The sequence below is a fragment of the Lates calcarifer genome, linkage group LG2 (genome assembly GCF_001640805.2).
Source record: "Lates calcarifer isolate ASB-BC8 linkage group LG2, TLL_Latcal_v3, whole genome shotgun sequence".
NCBI classification, from domain to species: Eukaryota; Metazoa; Chordata; class Actinopteri; family Centropomidae; genus Lates; species Lates calcarifer.
The window spans coordinates 18,400,135-18,427,702 of NC_066834.1; the positions used below are offsets into that span (position 1 = coordinate 18,400,135).

General features: G+C 42.1%; 1 protein-coding gene across 1 annotated transcript in view; it reads right to left on the minus strand.

Moving 5' to 3' along the window:
- Positions 1 to 21,432: 21,432 nt before the first annotated feature.
- Positions 21,433 to 27,568, minus strand: part of adamts18 (ADAM metallopeptidase with thrombospondin type 1 motif, 18) — a 56,492-nt gene continuing 50,356 nt past the window's right edge. The window contains 5 exon segments of the mRNA XM_018697370.2: positions 21,433 to 22,324; positions 22,780 to 22,975; positions 24,880 to 25,045; positions 25,223 to 25,293; positions 27,364 to 27,558. Of these exon segments, the coding sequence (XP_018552886.1) occupies positions 22,209 to 22,324; positions 22,780 to 22,975; positions 24,880 to 25,045; positions 25,223 to 25,293; positions 27,364 to 27,558 (744 nt within the window). The 3' untranslated portion in view covers positions 21,433 to 22,208.

A 27,568-nucleotide genomic window follows, 5' to 3' on the forward strand; every position in this document is an offset into this window, starting at 1 on the left:
AATTTGGGGGAAGTGAACAAATTAATGCACTTCCTTCCCTCTATAGCTACCACTGAAATGCCTCAAGGCAATGGGGCTGCCAGCAGAAGCAGACTTGGGGCAGCTCCCAGGTCTAAATATGTGTGTGTGCATGAAGTCGAGGGTTGCTGAAATGGAGCAGCTTTCCTCGGTCCGCCTTCTCTGCATAAATAAAGGTTAAAATCTGTGAGCCTTCTCCTTTCTCTTTCCCTCTCTTTGCCCTTTCTCTGCTCTTGTACTTTTATACCTTCCTCCTTCTGTGCTCAAAGGCAGCAGTACGCCCATTAACATTTAACTATACACAGTTAATGATGCCGTCCTTCTGTAAGTTTAATCCTCTGCTTGTTTCATGGGCGTATCATCTAGTGACTGATCTGCAACGCAACAGACTGTAAGAGGAGAACACACACTCACAAAAATGCAGTTTTGACAAGAGTCTTATTAAACAGGCTTGTAAAATTACCTCTGAACCCTCCCTGTCCTGCTTTCAAACTGCTTCCATCAGGCACAAACTGCCTCCATTCAGTGAATCTTTACAACTGAGGAAATAAGAAGGGTGGGAAGTGAGAGTGCAGTTTATGTCTACACTTAGTCTTAATTCATTAAGCCTGTGAATGCACTGTGAATGTTGGTCACTGCACTATAATTGTCTGTGTAATTGGGACAAATAAAGCAATCTTGAATTGTGAGCAATGCACGCATGGACACACAAACACGTATGAGTGTGGGCTCCCTGCTGACAGACACACAAGGCCATTTAATATTCACAGAAGAAAACAGACAACAAGGACGACAGCGAGAGACAATAAGAGGTACAAGACAGACAGAAAGAAAGTGGGAGAGAAAGACAAGAGGGAGGAAAAAACAGAAAGACAAAAGCTCTGTAAAGGCAGCCACATACAAGAGTGTGTTTTCGAGTCCTGGCTTTTCCCACTGACAGTTGACTTTAGAAGAATTTGCAAAAGACTGAAAGTGTTTGTTGGTACCTACTGACACCAGGCACTCTCCCCTTCAGGGAGTCTGCCACAGAGCAGAAAGACGTTCACCAATTACAGACCCTCCCACATACCAATCAACCCAAACACACACACACACATACACACACACACACAAACCATCCTGTCCTTACCCCTCTACCTCATCCTATTCCCCCACTCCCCTCAGGCCTTTTCCCGCTCTCGTGCAGAGTCAATCACAGCAGGTCTTAGAAAATGGAGGAAACGTTGTCCCAAACTGTCATATTTCACTGACTGTCAAGTATGAAATGCTGTCTAAGTGGGTGAAAATTACATAATGATTTCAACTGTGAATATCATGGTTTTAGACTGGGGAAAGGTAATAATTGCCACTTTCTTTGTAATATTCTTGGTAGGAAGAGAATTTTGTTTGTTTTTTAGTGTTTCTCTGACATGGCATTTCTGTTGTGCCTCATTTTAACGCTCTCTCTAAGCCTCTCTATTAAACAAATGTTCATTCTGTTAAAAGTTTAAGTCCTGCATTCAGAATACAGCGCCATATACTTAAATTTACTGATATTGTCTCATATCAATCACTGACTCCTGAACCAAATCGAACTGAAATCATACTGTAGCATACTTTGTGATATCAGCAAACATTGAATGGTTGTCCATTGAATCGGTATAATATTGTATCATGATGGAACTTGTGATTTATACTCCTAGTGTTACACTGGCGAGACAAAGAGTGGCTTTTCTTTTGAAGCAGTGGCAGTAAATGCAGTGTATTTGTCACAGAGTTTAACACTGAACTTGTGCATTCAGCTATGTGTCTGGGCCAGGGGCAGCTGCCTGCATTGCCTCATGGTTCAAATTCAGACCCTACTAGAATTTGCATCCATTCTGATTTTCTGTGCATATATTTCTTGGTATGATCTTATGCCTGTTTAAATAAGCAGATATTTTGTAAAACAATTTTCAAAACTTTTTGCTCACCTCCCATACTGAGTAAATTAGGGGAGTGAGAAACTATTTCTGTCTGCGCTTCAGGGTCTTTAATAGCAGCTGATATGTGCAGTCTTGTCAGCCTTTTGTCATACCATTGTTTTCTTTGTCGCTCCCAGTAATCCACATCAAAAAAGAAAGCCCTCCAAGCATCGTGTCATTACTCTGCTTGTCACGCACTGCTTCAGAATCCGTTTTATTCTGCAGTGTCGCTCATTTGTACTATCCGTCGCTTTGCAGAATTGGACACTTCAATCCATTAGGCTGTTTACAAGTCTAAAGTTTTCTGTTTGCTTTAGTCAAAGTGGTGCCATAAATTGAATATATTTGTCTCCTTCAAACAGAGGAGGGTGCTTGCAAAATTGTCAACAAAATCTTTGTGAAAAGAGATCTTATAAACATACCAACCAATGCTCCTTATTGACTCTACAAAGAGGAGGGGGCAGTGTTTGATGGGACTGGAGACAGTGAATGTTGACAGAAAAGGAGATGATGGGATAACTGAGACTGGTCATATTCATTTAGTGATAACAGGTAGATGTGCATTTAGATAGATGTGATGTGAATGTGTGTGCCCAAATGAATGCGTACGTATTGTTTTAGCTTAAATTTGTGAGTGTTTCTGCTTGATTTTGAGAGTGAATGCCTGCTGCCTAGTGTTAAGTGTGTGCTCTTCTTCAGTCACGGTCAACAGCGTAGTTCAACCAAACAGCGGCATCCAATTCCCTCTCCTGCAGGTTCAGAATGGCTCTTACACCATTTCTCTCCGTAATCTTTGCCTCCCTTTTATTCTCTGTCTCTCCTCTCATCTCCTCATCTCCTCCACCCTGTGTTTCTCTCCAGAGGGCTTGTGACAGCTGTAAAACCTTGTATCAAGGCGTTGACCTACGGTGTGCTGCCCCTTCCTCCCCCTTCTCCTCTCCCTCATCCCTCCCACCCTGATTCTCCCGTTCGACACTTTGCTGAAGTGTAACCCCCCCCCCCTCCCCTCCTCAGCCCCACTGGTCCCCTCTGCCACTGCAACGTAGCTATCTGCAGCTGATGCTGTGGAGCTGATAACAGTCTCTTTTATCTGTCGCTTAGCAGCACAAAGGGACCTGGGCATTGATCAAATGCCAGCAGACTGATGGCTGCTCAACAGGCTGCTTTTTACGCCCGCGACACTGCCTAGGGGACGGAGGGAGGAAGGGAAGAGGAGGAGGATTCAACTCTAGCTGAAAATACAAGGCCTAAACTGACAGCCTGATTCTATGGTAATAGACAGAAAATAGCACAAAAATCCTGCTGGTTTTGTGAGCTCTCTGCAGTATAAGCAGAGCATGACATGAGATTGGCTGGCCTAGGCTGATGGTAACAACTGCTGCCAGTAACACCAGTGCCGATAGCAAGGTGGAAGTTGTTTTTCCACGTTGGGTGTATAGCTTTAAGACAACCAAAAAAACATGAAACACAGATGTTTTGTAACAACCAAAGAGCAACTTGTAACCCTGTTCTCATTCCTAACATATTTTTTATTTTCCCTTTTTAGCCCTACATGGTTCTAGAAATGGCAATGTCTGTCAGTCCAATTCATGGGAATTCATGGTTCTCAGAGGATGCATCCTACTGACTTTTGAGATCCCCTACCTTTTCCAACTTTTGGTTCCTGGTTAAATGTATCAGCAACTTTTGGATGAATTGCCATAAAATGTGATATACACATTCTGGATACCCAGGGACTACATCCTGGTAACTTCTGTAGTCTCTTAACCTTAACAATGGCAAAAACATGTTAATCAGCCTCAGCTGTACCTGTACTTGTACTACTTTGCATGTTAACACCATTTTAAACTACAAGGGTGAACACAGTAAACATTATACATTATATACTATATATGTGAGATACATTTCAAAGCTCTAGAAAAAGCTAGTGGACCTGAGATTAACTTCACCCTGATCCAAACCAATGCAACTATTTTGTTGGTTCAACAAAAATGGAGTGACAAACAAACACAAATAACTCGAAAATACATATAAATAAATAAATAATGACATACATACAGTATATATAATATACTTATATACACTTAGCAAATGTCTAACTTCATAATAAACAAGACTCTTATCCTGCCCTCAGTCAATATAGGTTACATTAAGCCTAAGCCTAAACATTAAAATGCATCTCTCTGGACTATCTCCCTCACACATTGCACTCTACACTTTCTACTTATTTTCCTTGTAAAACAGAACTTTCTACTTTTACTTGTTTTATCTTCTTATCTTTCTTTCTAGTTTATTATCACCGTTTTGGCAATATACCAAGACAAATTCCATCTGTGTAAACATTTTAAAGAGAGGGAAGAAAATTGTAATCTTTGCATCACCAAACCCTAATGTTACATTGCTTAAGTTCCACCTTTTTTTTTCAAGATTTTTCTGTCACCCACTGAAGAAACAAACAAAATCTGCCATGGTACAGCTGCTGAGAGCTGTTCTATCTGCCCCCAACCAACCTTTGAAAGAAAATGTGATTGCATGACATTATAAAGAAATGCTTTCATTAGTGATTGGCCTACGAAACCATTACTAATTATGCTAAGTGCCCATTACGAGAAATACACAAATCATTATGAAAACACATACAGGGTTTATATTGAACAGAATTTGCTCACCCCTGCATCCTGCAATGACTTTCCTTTCATTCCTTCTGAACACATTTTTGAAGAGTGTGGTTTGAAATGATTCCCACTGCATCAATATGATAACAAACATCAGCGCATTACAAAACTAGCAAACGCTCCCGACTTGAAAGACATGTTTTGTTCAAGCTGCCCATACTCAATCATTTTCACTGCATGGGGCAAACACTTTGCTCAATAACTGATTAATGAATGTATGGACCTAAAAGCACTGAAATCATGAACATTTCTGTTTCAACAGAGGATTTACAAAATCTTTCCATCTCCAGTCACAAGAACTTTGCAAGGATTCGACAAAAAAATCTCTTATGTTATTAAACCTGACTCTGAAATCTTGATACCTTGATGTTACCTTGTCTAGATAATCGTTTTCACGGCTCTAACTATTATTAGAGAGAGGTGCCTGTGCATTCATGTGTGTTATATTCTGTGAACACAATATTAGAATCCTGTTGGAAGTGATGTCATGTTACAATGGCACATTAGTCCCTTTTGGGATTTACAAGAAATTGTGAACTTTTGTGAAATCACACGTCATTTCTCTGAACAAAGCCAGAGATGTGGGAGATCCCTGCAGCAGTCTCAGCTAAGAATAGAGATACATAATGACATTTTAATTTTGTGCTGCTAACAGACCCGCTGCTTCCCTTCCCCTCATTTTTGTGTGAACTGCCAAACCCTCAGCATTGCTGCTCTCACAACTGAACAGAGGGTGTCAAACAAGCCAAACTGAGAGTGGCATTACTCTCTGTTGACACCACTGTGACAAGAGCCACCTTTGGATTGTTTTGAGTCTGATGTTCAAACATCACTCACGTCAGCATTTAATTATGGTGGAACAAAAGTACTTCATTTGCCTTTTTCTTGGTGTATCTTTATTTGAATGACGCAGGCCTCAACCTTGATTGTTCTCTAACGTTTCTCTGAAATCTTGACGTAATCAACAGGATTCTGTCCTGTAGTGATGCATATAGTTTTAGTTTTGTCTGATGCAGTTTTGAGATATCAGTCTCTGAGTTCTCTGCTGCCACCACAATACGGTGGGGTGAAATTGAATCAAATGGGTTTTTTTTTTTTTTTTTCAAAGCTTTGAGAAGCACAAACAAAATCCCATTCACCTCAATAAGGGTGGCAGCAGAAGCCAAGTGGATTTCTGAAAACCTAGGTACAAAACACCAAAACTGTCTGAAAGGCTGAATACTATACGGTTTAGGTGAAAGTGTATTTTATTTGATTTCATGTTTGGTAATCTGGGTGACCTGGGTCTTTAAAGTTGCTATAATCAACATTCTTACAATAACTGTGGATGAAATGACTACATGAAATAGGGTCATTCATACTGACAAATCTATGAAGAGTTATCATTTAGAGTGCACCATCCTGGTGCTTATAGTGCAGTGCATGTTTCCATACGTCAGTATGAATGCATGTTCACTCAAAATACCAAGTGTGCGTATGGATATACACAAATTGAGACGCAGCAATGGACATAACTTGAAATAAGCAACTATTTGCCAACACATTTGCTAAGATATTGATGTTGAGTTCATAGCTGGTTGCGCTGCCCCAAGTGGCCAAAAAAATTAATGAATGTAGGTTTAAGAACTTAATTTGTCTTTGGTGCCAAGAACTCTGATGTGTTCAGATGCATATGTCTTGGATCCAGAAACTAACACATGCATGTTCTCATGCGTTCTCTCACTATCTCATTTAGGCAGAGTTCAGCCCTCTGTGACATGAAATTAGGCTAAATGCAGCTCCCTTATTCTTTTTAATACAACCAGTCTGTCGGCACAGCAGGACTGCCAACACAGAGGGCTCTGGCAAAATAAAAGGTGAACCTTTGTAATGTGAACACCTATGAGTATTATAAAAATCTGTGCACTGTTTTGTTGTGTGACAAGCCTTCAGATGTATGGATCTGTTGCCCTAACTGGACTTCCTGGATCATATTTCACTGTCTCATTGTGCCCCCACCAACACAGACCCTTGCATTGTTTCAACACAAGGCTATTTTTGATCTGAATGCTTGCTTAATCTTCACTGTCCATAGTGTTTATTTGTTTATTATGTTGCCATCTGTAGCACTCCTCGCTGTGGTGTTACAGTAGTGCTGTACCCTGACATCACTCTTCCATGAAGTGGTCATTGGTTAAGGAATTTGTGGCATACATAAAAGGCGGCTTTTACGTTACCATCATTTGTTGCAAATACAAGAAAACTCACCTAAATACTTATTTTGTGATTGTATACAAAATAGATAAGACTAATATTATCCATTATTTTCTTGTACTATCATGTTCTCCTTGGCCAAAGATGGTAAGTGTGGTGTAATAATCAGTTTTGAGTGTAAAGGTTTCATGTCTTTGCCTCACATTGACATTTAATATTCTCATTCTCATTTCACACAATATCTTATTTTCCATTCAAATATTTCTTGACTGATTTCCAGACACAGAATACAATGAATATGCTAACCACACATACACACAGTTGGCCATTACTACCTTTGATGTATTGCTGTGCTTACAGCCCCACAACAGCTGCTGTTTTTCTTGTATTTTTTCCTGTCCTGATTATTCACACACGTTATGCAGGCATACATACTCTGTCAAACACTCTACATGTATACGCACAACAACCCCACATTATTTTTTCTGACATGAATCAAAACATGCCAGTATGCATTTAAGCAGGGGTCAATAGGTTGAGAAAAGGTTTAAAAAAAAAAAAAAAAAAAAAAAAAAAAAGAAAGGCTCCAATTGATCCAGTATTGTATCGACACTGCCTCCTTTTCTTACTGAACATTTTATTTCCTCCTCCTTTGCTTCTTTTCAACATGTATCCATCTATCTTTTGATTTCCCTTTCCCTTTTTTCTTCAAAAGTGACAATGGTACTCATTTGTCATGCCATTGACACCACTGTAAATCTAAGCCCTGAGAAGATTGGGAAAAAACTTGTCTCGGCTGATTTATGAAGCCCCCCTAACTATTGATACAAGTGCAAAAACCAATGTGAAAGGTGGCCTGGTGACATTTGTCAGAGCCATGCAGATGTCTGCATGTGGTTTCCCAGTGAAAGAGAAATAGGCCATCTTTGTTGTTTGTGAGGCTCTAGCTGAGCTTCTCTTTTGAAATAGTTTAGTTAATACACCGAAGACTCTATTCAAAGGGGATATGTGCTGTGATAAGAAAATACTACCTCAGAATACAAAACTGTGATCCTGAGGGTTGTCATTTGTGGCATAAAGACAATACAAATGAGATTAGATTAAGTTGTATAATTTATAACCATTTCTGCAATTACAGTATTCAACCACACCACACCTGTACCTCCCCCTGTCTCATTTAGTTTTCACAACACCTGCGTCTGAGAAAACGCTTACCTCAAGACGATCAGGAAAATCCGCAAGTCTTCTCCACCTCCATCAGCGGCCCACGTCCCCCAAGCGCTCTCGGCATGAATCCTCCGACAACTCAAACGTGGTCGGGCCTTCCAGTAGCCTCGTGGGAAAATCCCGTATGCGACGTACGGTAGACGTCCACCCGTCCTGCCCGCCTCTCCTCGAGCCGCTCAAAATCCGGACGCTCGAACGGCAGGTGAAGTCCCCGCGAATTCATCCCGTCTTAACTCCGACAGTCCCACAGCTCCAAACATATCCGAGTGGACAGTCGTTCGTCTGAGACACGCACTCCACCAGCGAAACGTTCAGTTTAATCGCACTGACAATAAAACTAAACTTTTCCAACTACTCATGATTCGCGGCAAAACATTCCTCGCCGTCTCCGGGCGTCCAGACCACTTCCGGCTCCCCAACGTTGCGTCCGCAGGAACGCCTATGACGTCACGGCGCGTCCTTCGGCCGAAGAAGCCCCTTATCAGCCCTGCCACAGGGCCGAGTCCTATTAAACCCTGTTCAAACTATCCCTGTGCCTGGTTTATCTCAGGCGTCACCATTCAGCAGCAGCATGCACTCAACATTTCAAGTTGTCAATTCCTCTACACCTGCTCCTTCTGCAGCAGAGCCCATGCCAGACTGACTTGTCCCCATAACCCAACTAAGCTCAGCTTGTGTTTGCAAGTTAATGGTAATTTGAAGTCAGCAATCTCTGAACCCAACAAGTGAAGTGAACAACTAGTGAACAAAGTTCTTTATAGGAAAGTTCAAGAAGCATTCTTGATCTGCCCTTTCTCCAGCACAACTTTCTCCACATTCAGATTTAGTCGGGGTAACTACAAGAATATATTAAGGGAAAAAGAGAAACTAATCATAGATCTCTACCTCTACCTGTAGCTCATCTCAAATTGTCTTACAGCCCGCAGATGCACCGAAGCCAACTACTCTCGCCGCTAGTTACCTTAACTACACCATCCATATCATCCCCCGAGGTCAGTCCTTCTTGTCTCACCTCCTTTCAGCTGCTTCTGTCTCATCCGTGCGTGACCACATTACACTGGACAGAGCATGCAAAATGGAGCTAAAACTGTGGCACCAGTTCCTGTCCTCCTAGAGTGGCATCTCCTTCTTTTACAACAACCATGTCACCAAGCCAGAAAGCATTTGGTTGTTCACGGTCCTTTCTGTCAGCTTTGGCAGCTACAATGGTGGCAAGTGGTTCTCAGCCAAATGGCCAGCTGAATTCTCATCTTTCACACCTTCCTCCACCATCTGGAAAAGGTACCCTGTCATTATCCATTCTTTGAGGGCATGAATAGTCTAAGAAGACCATCACTATCTACTATGACCATGGAACTGTTGTGGATATCATCAACCAAGGACGGTTGCATCACCTGTACAGAATGAAGTTTCAGCCTAGCACCAATTCATCATCCAAGGTTCCCATAGCCCAACTGCTGACTCATTGTCTTGTTTCTTATTTCAGAAATTGGCACCAACCACATGTTCTCTGCTGACTCCAGTCCCACCATTTTCAGCCACCATCTTCAACTAACCCCACAGATGGAACATTAGTCACTGCTTCACAAAAAAACGTACTCAACATTGCTGCTCCTCAAATTCTCTCCTCTTATGACAAGATAAAATTGCTTCAAAGCTTTCTATGCCATACATGGCCCTTCATTCCCCTCACTCGATGTCCTGATCCTCTCCAGCTTCATCACACTCACCCATCCCATCCTCAAGATCAAATCTCCCACCATCCAGGTCTACATTAGCCGAATGAACTTCCTTGTTAAACTATCTAAGGGGGCTCCGTGTCCAGCCACGTCTCACTTATACCTCAGCATGTTACTCAAAGGCCTAAAACAACGTCCAACGTCCAACTTAATGTTTCCTTTTGGGGGCTCTATTCATCCGAGCACAAAGAGACAGCTCCCCCACTCTGAGGCTCAACTCCTCAGTTCCCAACAGTCTACCATCACCAGCAGACATGAGCCTCCATCAGCCTCCACATCATTCATCCATCTGTAACCCCAATTCCTTCATCCCTCACCCTTCATCCCTCATCCCTTCATCCCTTGACTCTTATGCCTTCATCACATTCCCTTCACCTGCACCCCTTCATCCCTCAATCCTCCCTCCAGACCCTCAGTCCATCCGGCCTACACCATCTCGGCTCAACTCCATCCATATCATGCAATAAATTATGCTGATCCATATCTTTATTGGTGTGGTCTTTGTTAGGGGAATTGATATATTTTTTTAAATATCTTGCTCATATATTGCACATTTAGACTTGGTGTGGACACTAACAGTACCAGCAATATTCAAATGCTACATTTTATGGATGCCTCCCACTCACTCTTCTCCCTCTGACTTTTCAAAACGAAATGTAAAAATAACATAAGGAGATGTGTACCCACTTGCCTCCCTGAGTATTCAGCTATCATTGCTAATTCCAGAATATTGCAGCCACTTCAGCCTGCTGCTGCTCCCCCCTCACAAGTGGCTCTTATGGGCTTTTTCATAGAAATTCAAGGAGGGTTTTCTGGGAAACTGGGGTTTTTGGTATCACACAGGTGCAGAGACAAAGAGCAATTACTCCAACCTTTTCACAAAAAGCCACACTGAGATGTGGGTTGTGGAAACAGTGTGTGTAATTTTCTGCCCTCCTAAATAAAGAATGCATATCAAACCATCACAAGCGCAAGGCCTAGTGAGGAAATAAGTGTAGGTTCAGGCGATGTCTTATTTCGGGATAGAATACTCTGGAGTAGCATAGTCAATGGAAATGCTATTACTAGAATAAATGACATTTTGGTTTGTATATTTATTTCCAATATCAGGTATGAGATGAAAAGCATATTCCAGGGTCAAATTTAATCATGTTCTTTAAGAGTTAAGACAACGTGTACAAAAATGAAAAACAGAATATAACATTATGGTATATGCTGTGTGTTATGTATATGTTATACATGTATGGTTCTATATGTCAATTAATTTGATCTATTAGTTATTTAGTTAGTTTATTGGTTATTTTAACTTTCTTTAAATTAGAAAACATGAAAATGTGTTTAAAACAATACACAACTAGAACTGAACTTGAACTTCACGATCCCTCTGAAGACTACAAATTGACACAACCTTTCAACAAGTCCTGAGATAAAATGAAAAACATATTTTTATGTCCATGCCCTTTAGAAGGACACGCAGAAGTGTTTTCTGATCTGACAGCCACTACTTAATATTTCGTCTATGTGTAGTCAAGAAAGCAAGTTTGTTTCAAATGCACACTAAGCTAGTAAGTTAGCAAAAGGTTAGACTGCTTGGTTGACACATTCAACACAGCTGAATGAGCTGCCATATGCAAGCAAGAGGATGTTACGCCCAGGATACACTTCATGCCTTGCGTGTGCGTGATGGCTACTTCACTGAACTGCTGCAGTGTGTCTGCTGCAACGCTGCTACTGTCACCTTTATCTATCTACACTGAGTCTGCCTTTGATAATGGCCATCAGTAATGGACTGTTCATCTCACATACATTCAGAGTGGGAGCGAGTAAGAGAGAGTAAGACACACACACAAACAGAAATGCACCTGAAAGCCACTGTCCTTCACCTTAAGCGACAGTGAAAGGTGTTAGTTTTAAGTAATGTTGCTGCTATGATGTCAATATGATCTTTTCACCATCTATTATGAACCGCACCAGACAAGCAGCACATGAGACGTGCTCTAGCCTGTTAACATGGGTGCTGAAATTAAATCCAAGATGTTCCACAAAAAACCATGTAGCCGACACCAGCCTTACTCAAAGGTGACACTGCAAATTCTGACTTGCGGCACTCTTTGCAAGTATTTACTTCTGTAGATACAGATGTGACAGGTGAGAGGAAACATGCGACTGTAGGCTGCAGAACCACATTCAAGTACAACCATCACATTAGAAATGGTGAGTTCAAATATGCGCGAGTGTCATCATATTTAATGTGATTTCATGGGATTGCATATAAGTAGCACAGCACTTTCAGAACATTTCATGTTTCATGTCTGGACATTTTAAGCTTTTCAGTGTCATTTAACACAGTTTAGTCCCACGTCTCATTTAATGCCTTTTTAGCTAGAGTTAGGGAGAGGGGGAGTTTTAGCAAAATGATGTGGCATGAAATGACATACAAAAAGGTAAAAATGCGTTGTGATAACATGCAAAATGACTTAAGGAAATTGACATGTTAAAAATGTCCAAGTTTAGGACATATTAGGAACATTACAGTCTTAGCAACAAGGAACATCAGTGTCCAAAATCTCAGTGAGTTCTTGTGAGACTTCATACTGGGATGTTTGAATTTCGTGGCAAGACCACAGACACAGACAGTGAGTAAAGCATCACATTTCTATTCTACATTTGGAACATGAGGACGAGTCTGTTTTATACTTATATACATACACACCTAGGACAAGGACACAAGTTTAATTTGAAGAGAAAATGAATGTAGCATATGGTCGGAAATATTGAATGAATTACTATTACAATGCAAAAACCACAATCAGCCCAAATGATGTTGGAGGGAAAGTTCTGCTATCCAAAAGTCTGTTAACTATTTTTTTCAAGCCTTGTAAAAGTGTGACAAAAAAAGTCTCAAAACAAAACTTGTTTCACAGCTGTGCTGTTGACTGTTTCTGCATAGAAAAAAACAAAAAGACTCTGCTCTCTCTGGACTTGTTGTAGGCAGCAGGATAAGAAAATGAAAAAATTACAGTGACACTTGTAGCTCTGCACCATTGTATCAGCTGAATAACTAATCTGCATCTGCCTGCTGATTTGAACAACGCTGTATTCCAGACACCTCCAAATAGGGCTGGGGTTGTGCTGGGCTCAGGGATGTCTTGCTTTGCAATCAGTCCCCAGCAGCACATGGAGAGCTGCTGTAATTAAGGAGCAGCGTCCCCCATGAATCCCATCCATGAAGCAGGACTTTAATTCCCCACTAATTGAGGCCAACATGGGGAAGGGTGGAGGGAGGGACAAGGTATTTGAGGCTCCTGCCGGGTGGACCGACCACTGAGTTAGATGATTAGCTGAGGTGTAGCAAAAGTAACTAGGAAACTGAACCTCTCCTGCACAGCCAGACACACCTGCCCACCTCTCCCTGCTTCCCTACTCACACCCCACTGCTCTCCAAAGGAAACCCAATCCGAATGGAAGCAAACTTTCCCATTTTAGCTCCACTTTAACAGCAGCTGTTTCTCTGCTGGTGGGAGATGGGTGGGAGAGGTTGGGGAGAGAAAGGAGGGAAGAGGAGGAGGAGGAGGAGGCAGTTTGATTGATTTGCTTCATTTGGATTCGTATCTATTGCAGTTGTGAATGCTGTCGACAGAGGTTGATACAACTCCAGAGAGAACAAAAGAGAGGTGGGGGTATATTTAGAGAATACTCCAGGCTGCTACAAGTGCTTGATCTAATAAAAGGAATCATTTGTAAAATGGGCTTTATTTATTGTGTTGATATTATGAGCTGCATGGACATGTGTCAGAGAGCTTTTTTGGTCTTATGCTTGTCATATTTTCGCCATTTAAGTTCACTGTAAACAAACTGCTGAAAGTAAGGTGAGGTAAGCCATCAAATCCGCTGACTCCAGCTTCAGGTGACAGTTGTTTTGTATCTGTAATGGTGCCGTTCGCCGATTTGGCTGCATGTGATGCCTCTTTCACTTTCATGTGTGTACTTCACCAGAGGCACTTGGTAAAAAGCACTGAGGAAGTGGCTGTAAGGCACATTGTCACTGAAATCTGTCAGACTCCTCTTTCTCACTCTGTCTCTGTCTGTCTCTCTCATTCTCTCTCTCTGTCTGTATATATATATATATATATAAAAATCTTTCCATTTCAGAGCAGTCTCTGACAGCCACAGACGATTCAGCGGGCCGAGATCTACTTGCAATTGTCACTATTGTCTTAGGAAAAGTTGTGATTTATTCCTACGCAACTTTGCCGTCTGCACACACACATGAACTCATGCACGTGTGCGCACAAGCACCCACTAGCTCATACACACACAGTGTTAACTGCAGTAAATAGCCTCTGCTTGTGCTGCTTTAGACTTCACAAAACACCTCCATGTGCTTTTTTTTTTTTTGCCCATTTAAAGATGCGAGCTTTACTGTTTGTCAGATAGCGTACAGTTGGATGTTTTTTGTGCTTTTTATACCAATTTTCTGAAGCTTTGTGTAGATACTGTAGGTTTTGTTGATTGAAAGGCACACCAGCCCCCATACAGAGCTGGGTTATTTGAGCAATGTGAGGCTGAGGTAGGATGAGACACAGCAACAATTTAACTTTCTCTAAACTTGTTTCGATACTGTTTTAGCTCCACATAAAAATTTTATCAAACTATTCTGATCCATTAAACTGATCTGAGCTGCCAAAGATCAACTTAATGCAGCGGTAATGGAGAATTTGTCCTTTCAGAATGATTCTGAACATCCAGAAATTCTCTCCATTTAGTTGAAATAGCACCAACTAAAGCAAACCTCCCTCTGAAATAACTTCAGAGGCATTTTGTTCAAGCATGGGGCCTTTCACTTTCAAAATGCAATCTGTTCAGTCTCATAAAGGCCTCAATAAGATGAAAGTCTCGTTGAAGGCAAGCCTGATGTGGAAGCTCTTCATCTGCCATGTGCGCCACTCAATACAACTGAACATACAATGGGAGGTCAAGTAATGGGGAGTGCTGCTAGCCGGTTGTGGGAAGTACAGTCATTATGTGTGAGGATGTCGGCAACTAAAGTGTGTGTCTGAAAATAATGTATCTGCTGTAATGTGACCACTGCTGTGTCCTTGTTTGAAACACTAGCATGGCTTTGATTTATTGAGGTTTGTAACCTTGGCCAATTACCTACAAACACGCTCCCTAGCTGTTTTCCACAATGAAGGAGAATGCTTCACCCTCCCACCCCCCACTCCCCTTACACTTTTGTTGCTTGCCTTGCACAAAAAAGTAATAGTTAATTGGTAATAGTTCTGACCTTGTTTCTTTCCGTCTGATGATGTTTCCCCCTGATTATTTGTAATTCAGCTTTGCCCTCAACATGCCGGAGAGCACTTCATTTACTTAGGAAATCACTGGTGGTCTAAAAAATCAGGCCTGGCTTGTTTTCGCCTATTCATCTTTTTATCCACAAGGGGCAAAAATGAAGGATCGCCTCAGAGATTCAGCTGGTATGGCGAGCCAAAGAGTCTGAAAAATTGATAGGTTTGGAATTTACATATCTGTTGTGCAATTGTATTCCCTGTGGCCAACATGAGAACGCAGTTCATCAATAAAATATGACTATCTGAGCTGCAAATATTGAACCAACGCTTGTCAAAATCAAGTTTGGGAATGTGCATACAGTAGTAGTTGTGATCATCTTTAACTAGGTAGCAAAGGTCAGAAGTGTCAATGCTTTTGTTTGGGGTAAAAGGAAATCAAGGGAGCTCTATTTGCATTCATCTAATATCTTAGGTGTAAGAGAATATGATTTTTGCTGTTTTCTGTTGTCCTTTGTTTATGTTGTTGTTTGTAATTTGCATTTAAAATGTGGTTTAAAATGAGGCAGAAGACAACAAATGTGGAATTATTGGGTAAGCATTGCCCTCTGGTGGCCAAACAAGGAACTGTGCTGGATCTCCCACATTAATTTCACCCACAACTCCTTCAGCGTCTATGTCGGCTTAAAGCTTGTTCCACTGTCAAACACAGCAGAATATCATTTCAAAAGCAGCCTGCATGCACATGTATATGTATGTGTGTACGTGTACTGTATACACTGGATATAGCTCTATATGAATAAATTGATGTCAAGCCAAGCAATGAGTCTCCAGGGAGGAGGAAGAAGAGGAGGAGGAGGAGGAGGAAGAGGTGGTGGTGGTGGGGTGAAATCTATGAGCTTTCTGCTTTACATTGATCAATTCACATTCATACAGACACTGAACAAACACAACATTAAGGGGAAAAGACAAGGCACAAAAAGCAGGACCCCTTTGCAGCTACTCGGATGTAGTTTCCTCAAGGTCGTAGGGTTAACAGGCAGGTGGGCACTGCTACAGCTGGTGCCTACAGGGCCCCGAGGACCCTAATCAATTCTTACATTTCAGGGGGAAAATGATGAGAAACCGGCCGCTCAAAGGAAGATAGATGAGACAGAGTTGTAGCAAACACACAGATCAATAATATTCATAGCCTCAAGGAGAAAATACGTTAAGTAAAAGCCTTTTACCCAATAGATCTGAACAGGGATGCTAAGAGAAGCAGCCGTTATGTCCACCTTTATGCTTCAGAGGGTGAGAGAGGAAGAGAGAGAGACAATGAGCTTGAATGAGCAAAAAGAAAGAAATTGTATATTCTGATGAATAACTATGCGCTGTTGGAGGACAAGAAACAAAATGTGATGTAATGCTGGTTAGTATATATCTGTATTTGTGTGGTCGACAAAGTCTCAACAAAATGGATGTTGACTGTATTTTGTAGGAGTGGTGCTTTCGTGCTACTGGGAGTAGTGCTGCCTCTGCTGCAGTATGACAAACTGAGATGGTGCAACATTAGAAAACAAAATGTTCCTGTTATCAATGAGAACCAATTATTAATCAAGCAGGGTCAAAAGGTTGTTGTTGTTGTTTTTTTAAGTGCTCTTCTCTTTGCCTCACAAAAAGAAAAGATGTTTCCCAAAGGAGGGAAGCTTTTCCCTTAAAACTGAATTTGACGACTCAGGCAGACACCAGCTGTGACTGATTCCCAGATGACACCCACAGCAGACAAAACACACAGCAGGTGGGGTTATGAAGTGATTTGGGTGCTCCAAAAGCCAAACATTACAAACTTTGCAGAGTCTACAAAAGCATAAGGAAGGGTAATGAGATGAAAGGAGTGAGAGAGAAGTGATGAAGGTGGGGAGAGTTAGAGAAATTAAGGTCGAGGAGGATGACCGTGGTGCTCAGAGAAAAGGAGAGGGGGGGGTGGAGAGGTGAAGATGATGTAAAAAAAATAAATAAATAAAAAAATCAGATGGAGATGGATGGAGGAGGTGACTAATGAGAGGCAGACTGGGAGCATGTGATGGCTAAGGATCAGGGCGAGGGTTCAGGAGAGCCAGGGAGGTTTAGTTGGGCGCGAGTGAGATATCCACGGGTCTTTACTTGACTCTTAAATCATCCAGCGTGACAGAGACACAAAGGCTTGGCTCGACGCAGAGCTGTCAGTCGTCTTTTGAGCTGTTAATCATGGAGATCTGCAAGGGGCACATCTCTTAGCGTTGGAGGAGACGCCTGGCAGCAACAAATGAGCCCCACACTGCGACTCCCACGTAACCACACACCTCTAAAGCCCTGCCAATGCCGTGATCCACCTGCAATCACCCTGCAGCAAATACCAGGTGCTCCCCTGTGCAGGCAGCCGCATTGTCTATGTGTGTGTGTGTGTGTGTGTGAGAGAGAGAGAGAGAGCGAGAGAAAGAGAGAGAGAGAGAGTGGGGAGGAAGGGGGTGAGAGAAAGCCAAGGAAAAAAATAAGGAGAGGGGCAAGTGTGTGTGTCTGTTATCTTTTTGTATGTGTGTGCACGCGTTCAGTGAACTCTGCCTGATACAGAGGTACTGATGGGAGAGGTGGCGTTGAAATATGACAGCTCTCACTTGTTCTGAAGCCTGCCCTCAGAGTAAGCCCTGCAAGAAATAGAGAGATCACTCTCACTTTCTCTCAGTCCACACACACACACACACTAAGATGGAACTCTGTTAAGATGTGATTAGGCTGACTGTCAGTTGTGAGGGGTCCTATCAAGGTTCACTGCACGCCAAGCGCACACAAACGACCGTCTTAGCAGGGCTGCCTGACAGTTGGCTAGCAGAGGAATGTAGAAGCTGGAAATAACAGCCGGCCCTGACTTACAGCTGGACCGACAACGACTGGTGCTTTGCCAACTGGAAAAAAAAAAAGATGGACCTTGAGAGCATGCTGAAAACAGGAAAGAAATACCTGCATCGATCAGCCTGGGTTGGAAAGGTATTAAGAGAGACAGGCCTATTTTGGAGTTGACAGACTAGGGCATCTACTTTGGCTCAGCACACACATTGTGTACCCTTTTTCCAAAAGGGTGAACTGGTGCACTTATTTTGCTTTAGACAAGGTTTCTTGTGTAAAGAGAAAGGTTGTTACGTTGTTCATGAACACAGATGTGATGAATTAGGAATTTAAATGAGACTAAAACTCTACAGCTGCAGCAGCAGCTCTGGGATGCTGTACTTCAGCTACAGCAGTGCTTTCAGAGCAGTGCCACATTCTAACATGATGATTAGCAGGTATATTTTATGACAATCCATTCAACGGTCAAGATATTTGACATTTGTTGTGGCCAAGTGTAGCAGACCCAGTCAACCCACGGACAGACAGACAGACAGACAGACAGACAGACAGACAGACTGCTAATGAAAATATACAACAAGGCATGCAAGATCTCAACACAGGTTGATCCAGGTGTTCAAAGGTTTTCGATACCTGTGCCAATATTCTATACCAAAAATAAAACAATAGTTTTTTGATACCTTTGTGATAAAAAATAAAAATATAATAAATAATAATACAATAAAGATTTTGATGAACCTAAATGAAATCTAAAATGACCAAAATCATGATTTTAGAGGAGGGATTATCTTTTCAAAAAAAAAAGGTAAACAAAAATCTAAGCAAGTGTTTCATGCCAACTTTTAGGGCACTAATCAATACTCAGAGCTACAGACACAATTCTGTAGGTACTAAAAATGTGTTGAGATTAATAGCACACGTGGGTCCAGATCCAAATTCAAGCGAGGAAACCAAATAAAAATATCCCTCAGTTTCTGCCTCTTTATGTGAGTCTTGGTCTCTTTATTTCTCTGCTGCAGTAATGCTTAGGGTTGATGTGGCTCCCCATGCTTAGATAATCAAAATATGTTATTATGAACCAATATGGACTGGAGAAATTGAGCCCCATCTGGAACTGAAAGCAGGATGCTGGAGAAATAGAAATTCTCACATCAGCTCAGCAGTAAAATTGCTGCCCCACTGAGAGGTAGACATCATAAGATGGCTTGTAGGGACATACATATGTATTGTGCAAACACCCTCTCTCTCTCTTTCCCTCTTTCTCCCTTTAAGATACACACACAACCTATCAAACACAGGCATGCATCGGGCAAAGCATGCATAACATGCACGCACGCACAATTTGCACAAGCATGCTCTCACCCACACAAATTCAAGCACGGTAAATACACACCTTCACACCTAGCCGGATGCTCCATGGACACGTTATATGCGTGTATGTTAGCCGAGTCTACATATTAGTGTGTATGTGCGTGGGCCCCAGCTTGTGGTGTCTGGCTCACAGCACGCCGGTAAACAGCATGCAGCCAAGACGATGTGGGGACTCCAGGCTTCGTGATTCATGCAGACGGGTTGATTAAAGAGCAATTGCACCCCCCGCAGTGCGAGAAAGGGTGGCATAATCACCATAAGAAAAACACTGTTTAGTAGCATAAGTCTCAGCACGCTTCAAGTTATGAAAGTTTTAGGGGGGAAAAAAGTTGTCGAATGTCTAAAGTTGCCAAAGAGGCCAATGATAGTGCAGGCAGATTCCCACTGAGTGGCCAGATAAATAGTGGCCACTGAATATCCAACAACGCATAATAATCACTGTGTTCGCTGGGAGGGCAAAACAGTTTAGAATGCAAGAAAATACTAATGCCATTCAAAACACTGAAGCTGTGATATCAATATCTTTTAACAACAATTGATAAAATGAGCATGTGTAATGTCAAAGAAGTCTTTTGAAGGGATAAACTCACAAAGACTTATCAGAACACTGCAGTTCACCTCAGCAGTTTTAGCATCTTTAATTGCTCTGATCAGCATATTCAGACACAGCAGGCAGCTGTTTGCAGCAAAAAGCTCTATAAAAACAACTGCACCTTAGGCTACCTACCCTACACTAAAGGGCAGAAAGACAAAACTGGTAACTGACTAACTGGTAGCAGTTAAAAGATGTATTTCTCACAAGCTGGTAGAGAACAAAACAGAGCTAAAGGGAGAGGGGATACTGGTCTGCCTGTCAGCCATTTGGTGCTAGGCAAGTAGTGTTCAGTGGCTTTAAAACCAAAACAGCTTTGATGGATTCTTAATTATGGGAATGACTTTGTTTCATAAAATGAAAGAGTAATATGAACTATACTCAAATAAAATAAGATTCACAGATGTGTTTCGTCTCTCATTACTTAATTACACAAGTATGTTTTTGCTCTCACATGTTGGATCAGGAGACTGAGCCAAAACTGAAATTTAAAAACATGATTCATACAGTAGTTTTGAGGATAATTATTTAAATTCAAACAGAGGCCTATGAACTAGGGGTGTGCAGAGCAGATAGAGTAAGTTTCTCTCAAGGGATGATTGATTGAACCGAACAAATCTGTGCTTTGACTGGGTGGAAGGTAATAAAGGTGCAAAACAATACCTGGCTCCAGTTGCCAGATGATATGATGTGAATTATTTTGTGTATGACATACAGAAAGTGAATTTCACTTCAGCCCAGGAGACATTTGTTTTGAGCACAAAAACATCTGTGAACAAGTCATTTCATACAAAACACATTCATGAATTTTATTTGCGTAAGTGCCACGTTACTTAGTTCAAGTAACCCCTTTTTATTTTGATTTGATATCTTATTTGTCATCTTTCAGGGTATTTGAGCCACAGCTCAACTCAACCAAACGAAAACTTTTCTATCCTGTATAAAGAAAGGTTGAATTAATTGAGAGCCAAGAAAGAACTGACTTCAGACAAAAAAAAAATATGTCAAGATGGCAACATTTGATTGAAAGGTTTACCTCTAATTTCTTCCAATGTCTACATGTCTTTGACCTGCAAACCACTGGGTCAGTGCTCACTGGGAGAGATCACCATGGTTGAATGTTTTCACAATCTGCAAGGACACACTGTGTCTGAGTAGTGAAGCTTTCAAGCCATTTTTTTTTTCTGTTGTACCTGATCAACACCAAGCTTTGTCCACTGGCCGCATCAGAGCTGCACTTTGACCAAACTTATGTAGAGAATCCATCGACACCGTTCTCTGTCAACAAGCAAAACCTCTCGCTAGCAAGACTGCACCAGCGCTCACCCTACAATTACTGTCTTCTTTCCCTCTTTGCCTCGCACTCCCCTCTCCCCCTGGCCTGTAGACAACACTGTTCATCCTCTGATTGTAGCTGTAATCGATAGAGAGAATGAAGGGAAGAAAGGAAAGACAAATAGATCATCAAGTTGTATTACCATAATGATACAGGAGAGATAAAAACGACCACTTACAGCGTGACTGAATAAAATGTTTTACGTACACAGAGAGGCATGTTTTCATAGTGTTTACATGAATGGAATGCACAGGAAAAAATATGTCACTGATTCAGCAGCAGCAAACAAGACAAGCGGAGAATGTGTGAAGGAGGAGGAGAAATTCTGACCATTGGTTACTAATGCCTCATATAAAATCTCATAAGGTGGATTCAAGGGTGACTGGCACAATCCTATGGAAAATCCAAACATAGAAATAACATGTCACAGATCCACTGTACACCTGACAAAATGTAAATCATATATTATGAACCATAATAATTTAAATAAAGGCGTATGAAACCAGACGCCTTTAAATATACAACATACAGTATAAGCAAGCTGGAAACGCTATTGTCCTTTTCTGTTCTCTTGATGGCTTGTAGTTTCAGAGGTGTCAAAAGAAAACGCTCCGAAAAATGACAACATATATATATTACATCAACAAGTCTTCAGACGTGCTGTGATTTTGCACTGTCTTTCCAATTCCAATGTGATCATTGACTTGATGACACCACTTTGGCAGATGAGCATCAGCAGCCACACTGCCTTCTTTAAGAAAAAAAACATGGATTCTCACTTTTACTTCTTTTGAAAATTCATTAGTCAAGTACTCCAGGAAGAAAACACACATTGTTGAGCACAGTTCTGTGTCTTATAAGTAATAACACACCCTCCCCCCACCCCCCTCCAAAAATGGCCTCTGTAGTGTCGTTTCCTTCAGAGGTTTGGGGCCACATACTCAAAGGTATCAGAGCTCTACGGCCTCTTGCTGGAGCAGGACTTGCAGCACTGCTGTCCGTAAAACTTGTGGTTACAAACGCCGTGCTGGGGCACCAAATGGCACCAGCTGAAATGGTCCACACAGTGTTCATCTACAGAGAAATAACAGGAAAATGCATTTAGCAGTAACTGTTTGATAAACGACTTAAACCACAAAATCATCGATTTTCTATCTGAATGTGTCAACCAATGAGAAAAACATATACTATATGAGGTACAATCAAGAAACTCAGAGACTTCTTGTTGTTGAGAATGAACGGCCATAATTTAAACACCAAATTTAAATTAGGTAAAGTTTTTGGAAGTTCTAGGCGCAGTGATGAGAGTTGGTTCTGCGGCTACGACCGAGCTGATTGATTTCAGCTGGTATCAACAATTTACTGTTGAATTCATTTGAGTTGCTTTTGTTTGGAAATGGGAAGAATTCATGAAGAGAAGAAAAACCTACTAAACACAAGGAATGCACGCTCCACCCAGCACTGCTGTTTCATAGTTATAGCAAAATTATACTGGACAAATTTGTCTTTTCCCCCCCTGTGGAATTTACCTCTCAGTGTCGGTCCAGCAGCTGTGATCCGCCCAGGGCGTTGTGCTGGAGCCGGGGGAGCGGGGGGGCAGAAGTGTGTGTTGCATGCCCTGGAAGTGACAGGCCTCTGGTGGGGTAGGCAGCCAGCTGCGGGGCGACCTTGCCGGAGACACTGGATGGACCGAGTCTGAACCCCTCCGCCACAGGACACAGAGCACTGAGGCAGAGGCAGGAGAGGAACAGCACAGAGACAAAAACAAAACGAAAGGCAGAATAAGAAGCAGTGTGGGGATATAAATAGGAGACGGAGATCAAACGTCGAGGTGCATGGAGAGAGAAGAGTTGTCATAAAAGAAGCAGAGGAGGGAGGGGAAAGGATGGAGGAAAAGTCTATACAGAGACAAAGCACAGATGAAGAAAACAAACATCCCATCCAACATGTACTCGCCCTCCAGCGATCTGTCAGGACATATCTTCTCTGGTGGAAACATACAGGGATCCAAGCTCCAGATCAAGCAGAATAAGACACTGTCTTATAAGAGGTTGCCCTTAAGACTTTTTGCATAATAGATGATATAACACATAAACTATACAGCCTGCCCCGAAAGGCTCTGTATCAGAACGGAGCTTTTGGATAGCATCTGAGGCTCAGCCACTGTTTGGGAAGAACTGAGCAAAGTTTGCAAACTACCACCACCTACACTGTACAGTCTGTCTTTGAGGTTTTTAGGGAAACAGAGATATTGGAAGCCGCTTGTGCTCATATGTCCCGTACTGATCAGAGTTTTGGCCTAGACACTGTGCTGCCTTCCTTATTCCAAAGCCTCCCAGAGAAGCGGGCCCAGTAAATAAAAATCAATGAAGTGAGAGATGGTGCGGTGGAAAATAAATGTTGTGAATCTGAGGAGCCATTTTCAGGAGATTTGTTAGTGTAGAGGCAACTGATCACAAGGTGGAATGGCTTTGCTAGCAGCTACTTTTGAAGAACTTCCCACTAGGTATTAGTTTCTACATTCACAATGAAATTCATCTGTTTTGATTCTGCCCCACTCCCCTTGATTGCCAGTGCTTAACCTGTTAAACTCATGGTTTTCTCCACTCAAAGTTCTTAGTAATTTTTTATAACAATGTGTCCTTGATTTCAAACAGATTTTAGGCAGCTTCTTATTTCTAGCTGACTGTTAATATTGCTGCCCAGATGACAGCTGTTGCTGGTAGATTTTGATGGAATAAAAAAATAGAAAAAAGAGAAGAAAAAAATACATGCACTACCATGTATAGACTGTATAGACTTGCTGAGATTGCTGAGTATCACCCAGAGTACTGCTTCAACATGTGGAGAAATCCGAAACTTGATAAGCCTGCCTTGCCTAGTTATCAAGCCATGATTGGACAACTGCTGTTGTTGAAGGGATGGGGGTTATCAAAATAAAATTCCTAGAGAAATTCTGAATGTGTCTGTTGCTTGATGCGTATCCAGGATGATCAGCTGTCAGCAGTAAAAATGGCCTCAGTGAGTCTAACAGTTAGTCAGCTTAGTCCACTTCTGCCCAGAAACTGCTGAGTCATTACCAACTGCTGAGTAACTGGTTGCTATGGTGACTGGGGCCCCCAAATTGATGGGCCCCACCGGAGCTGTTTTCTACCTGAGGTAGTGAACAGCTCATAAGCCAAAACGTGGCATCAAAAATGCCCTGACACCTCAGAAACTACAAGTCCTATCTTAAAATTTCTTCACTATGAGCTCTGCAAAGCTTCAATAAAGACATCTTCCAAATCACCATTTAAAATCTGCCTTTCTAGTTCTTGTCCCCCAGTTACTTGTTCCAGGTAACTGAGTCATCAGGGCTTCAATGACACATTCTAGTCTAAGCATACAGTCATGCATCACATGCCCCAGGATCCATTTTTTCTACCAAATATCCATATAGCATAGTCTACAACTGACATAAAATGATACTGCAGCTTTTGGCCGTATAATTTGAACACATCACATGTCACCATAGTGTGTCACATTTGGGAGAAAAGCTCCAAACTGGAAGACTTTCAGCTGGAGTACACATGTCAGACTTAAAGTCTCTTAAGTAGATAGTTTTTGGATGAAAGCATGAACAAATGTACCTGCTGCCAGGGTGAGGAGTACCAGCCTAAGACCACTGCATTGGAGGTTGTTCTGCCCGGGACCACCCGAGGGAGCTCTGGGCACGGACCTTGGTTGCAGCCCTGCTGGAGATCCACCAAAGGTTTGGCCATATTCCTGCACCTCCGGGTGGGGAACTCCACATACCTGTGCAGGAGAGGACAAGTTGCCTGCTCAAACTGACTTTTCCCACAGAGAATCCAATTTTGACAACAATGAAACTCTGACTCAGAGGTACACGGATGACACAGTGGGGTCTTAAGTATCTGTGCAGATCTATTAAAGTGAGAGGGATGTCTTTGGTGTGCAATTGAAGGCACATACCCTCCCTGGGAGTCTCTCTCCCCACAGCGAAGCTCTCTCTTCTGGATGCCTGAGCCACAAGTCCTGGAGCACTGAAAAAGATCACAGGCAGGAGAGACAATTTTAGAAAATGAACTCTGTGAGTGTTTGTGTAATATGGTGCTGAGTATTTTTAAGTCAGTGTATTAGATGAGCATGCAGTGTATATGTACACATGTGAATGTCTCAGTGTGTCTGATGATTATATGAAATGTCTGCTTCCCTGATTTGTAAGCAAATCCTTGATGGGACCCGTCACAGTCCCGGAGTAAACTAGCAAATAATGTGGACAATTCAGCACATCGCCCTGCATCTTCTCTGTGAGGGCTAAAGATAAGTGGTGGTCAACAGCCTGGCTTTTGCAAATACTGCCATTATTACATTCACTGAAGAACTGAAAGGGTCTGTAGACATGAAGTTTCTTATAAAGTTTATGTTATTTAAGTGCTGTTCATTTTTCAGTTAATTGTTTAGTTTATAAAATGTCTGCTAACAGTGTATTTCATTATCTCTCCATGACAAAAACATTTGCTCAGTTTCTGATTTAATTGTGAAAGGTTTCAGTTCATAATGAGATCCTTTTCATGCTTTGACAAGAAATTTTTCATGTTTCCATGATTTCCTGCGACTATTTTAAGAATTCATCTCTGGTCTTGGGCTCTGATTGTGAATTTGATGGTAAAACATCCACTTCAGTCACTGTCAGTGTGATGTTGTTGTTGTCTATTTCTCACTCAGAATGTCCTGTAGTTTATCTCTGACCTCTGACACAGCTGCTGTCACATCCTCAAAGTAACTAAGAGGATGGATATTGATGCTGGATGAGTCTGTAGATTCACTGAGTTGAGACAGTAAGGGGTATCTGCTTCTTCAGTTCACTGTCTTTCCTCTTCAGCTCAGCCATCTCCCACCCCAGCTTCTCCTGACGCTCTTTGACTCGACTCTCTTCAGTCTTCTGCTGGGACCCGATCTGCTGCTTCACATCGGAGCTTCTTTTCTCAATGAGACTGATCATCTCATCTCAGTGAAGACCCTCTCACCGTCCTTCACTGCTTCATCAGCAGAGCGGCTAATAGCCTCCACCTCCTGTTGAAGCTCTTTCACATCTTTCTCTGTGTCCTGGATTCTCTGTTGGATCTGTTGTCGACTCACCTCGAGCTCTCTCTGCCTCTCACTCCTTTCTGCTGCAGACAAGACCACATCATGGCCTACATGTTCGTCCACAGAGCGGAAATAAGAGATACACTGCCGATCAGTGCGGCGGAACGTCTCCATCACCTCATCGTGACGAGAGCAGATGATCCCCTGGAGATTCTCGGGAAGGTCCAAGAACTTGTATTTTTCAAAAGTCAGTGACTCAAAATGAGGCTGGAGGTGTTTCTCGCAGTAAGAGGCCAGACACTGCAAACAGAACTTGAGGGTTTTCACTTTTCTCCCACTGCAGACATCACATGCCGCATCTTCAGGTCCAGGATAGCAGTGATCAGCAGGGACAGCTAGGAGTTCATTCCTCTACAGCTCCTCCACTAAAACATGCTGTTTTTTACCAGAACAGGCCTCGGTGTGAAGGTCTGCCTAAACTGAGGGCAGCTGTGGGTTCCCTTCGCATCCTCTTTATCCCAGTATGTTTTAATACAGCCCATGCAGTAGCTGCGTCCACAGGGAATAGTCATCAGATTAGCTAGCTAGCAAGTGGATATTATGCTTTATAAATCTTATAAATTTTAAAATAATAAAATGTTAATTAAATTATAGTCACACATAGTTAGACCATTCTCCACACTTAATTTTAGCGCTATGTCAGCACTGGAGATTCAAATATGGTTTATATTATATTCAAACTATAACAACAGTGTAAGAGTTTAGCTACCTCCTCTATCAACATGATGCTAATCAATCATGTTCAGCCTTGTGTATGTCATGGCAACAGGACACTGACTGCAGATCACTTAGCGACACTTCAGTGTAATTTATAATAAGGGTTTTCTGAATGTTACATATCAAACCTTTAACATATTTAAAGTACTTAATGGTGGATATTTCCTCAAAATTATTAATCAGAAAACAATACATTTCACTTCTGATGTTACTGCTCTGTGAGCTTCCTGTGTCTTTGTTCCCACCTCTCCCCAGGGAGTGGGAATCCACTGCAGCCTTTCATTTTTGGGGCATCGCCGCAAGACACAGGTCTCTTGGGCTTTGGGTCTGTGGTGCTGTCTGCACATGCTGTCGGGCACCACCACTGCTTTGGCCCCAGGATCAGTACTGCGGCAAAACACACTCCGTTTCCTCAGTCCACGGCCACAGGTCTTGGAGCACTATCAGTGG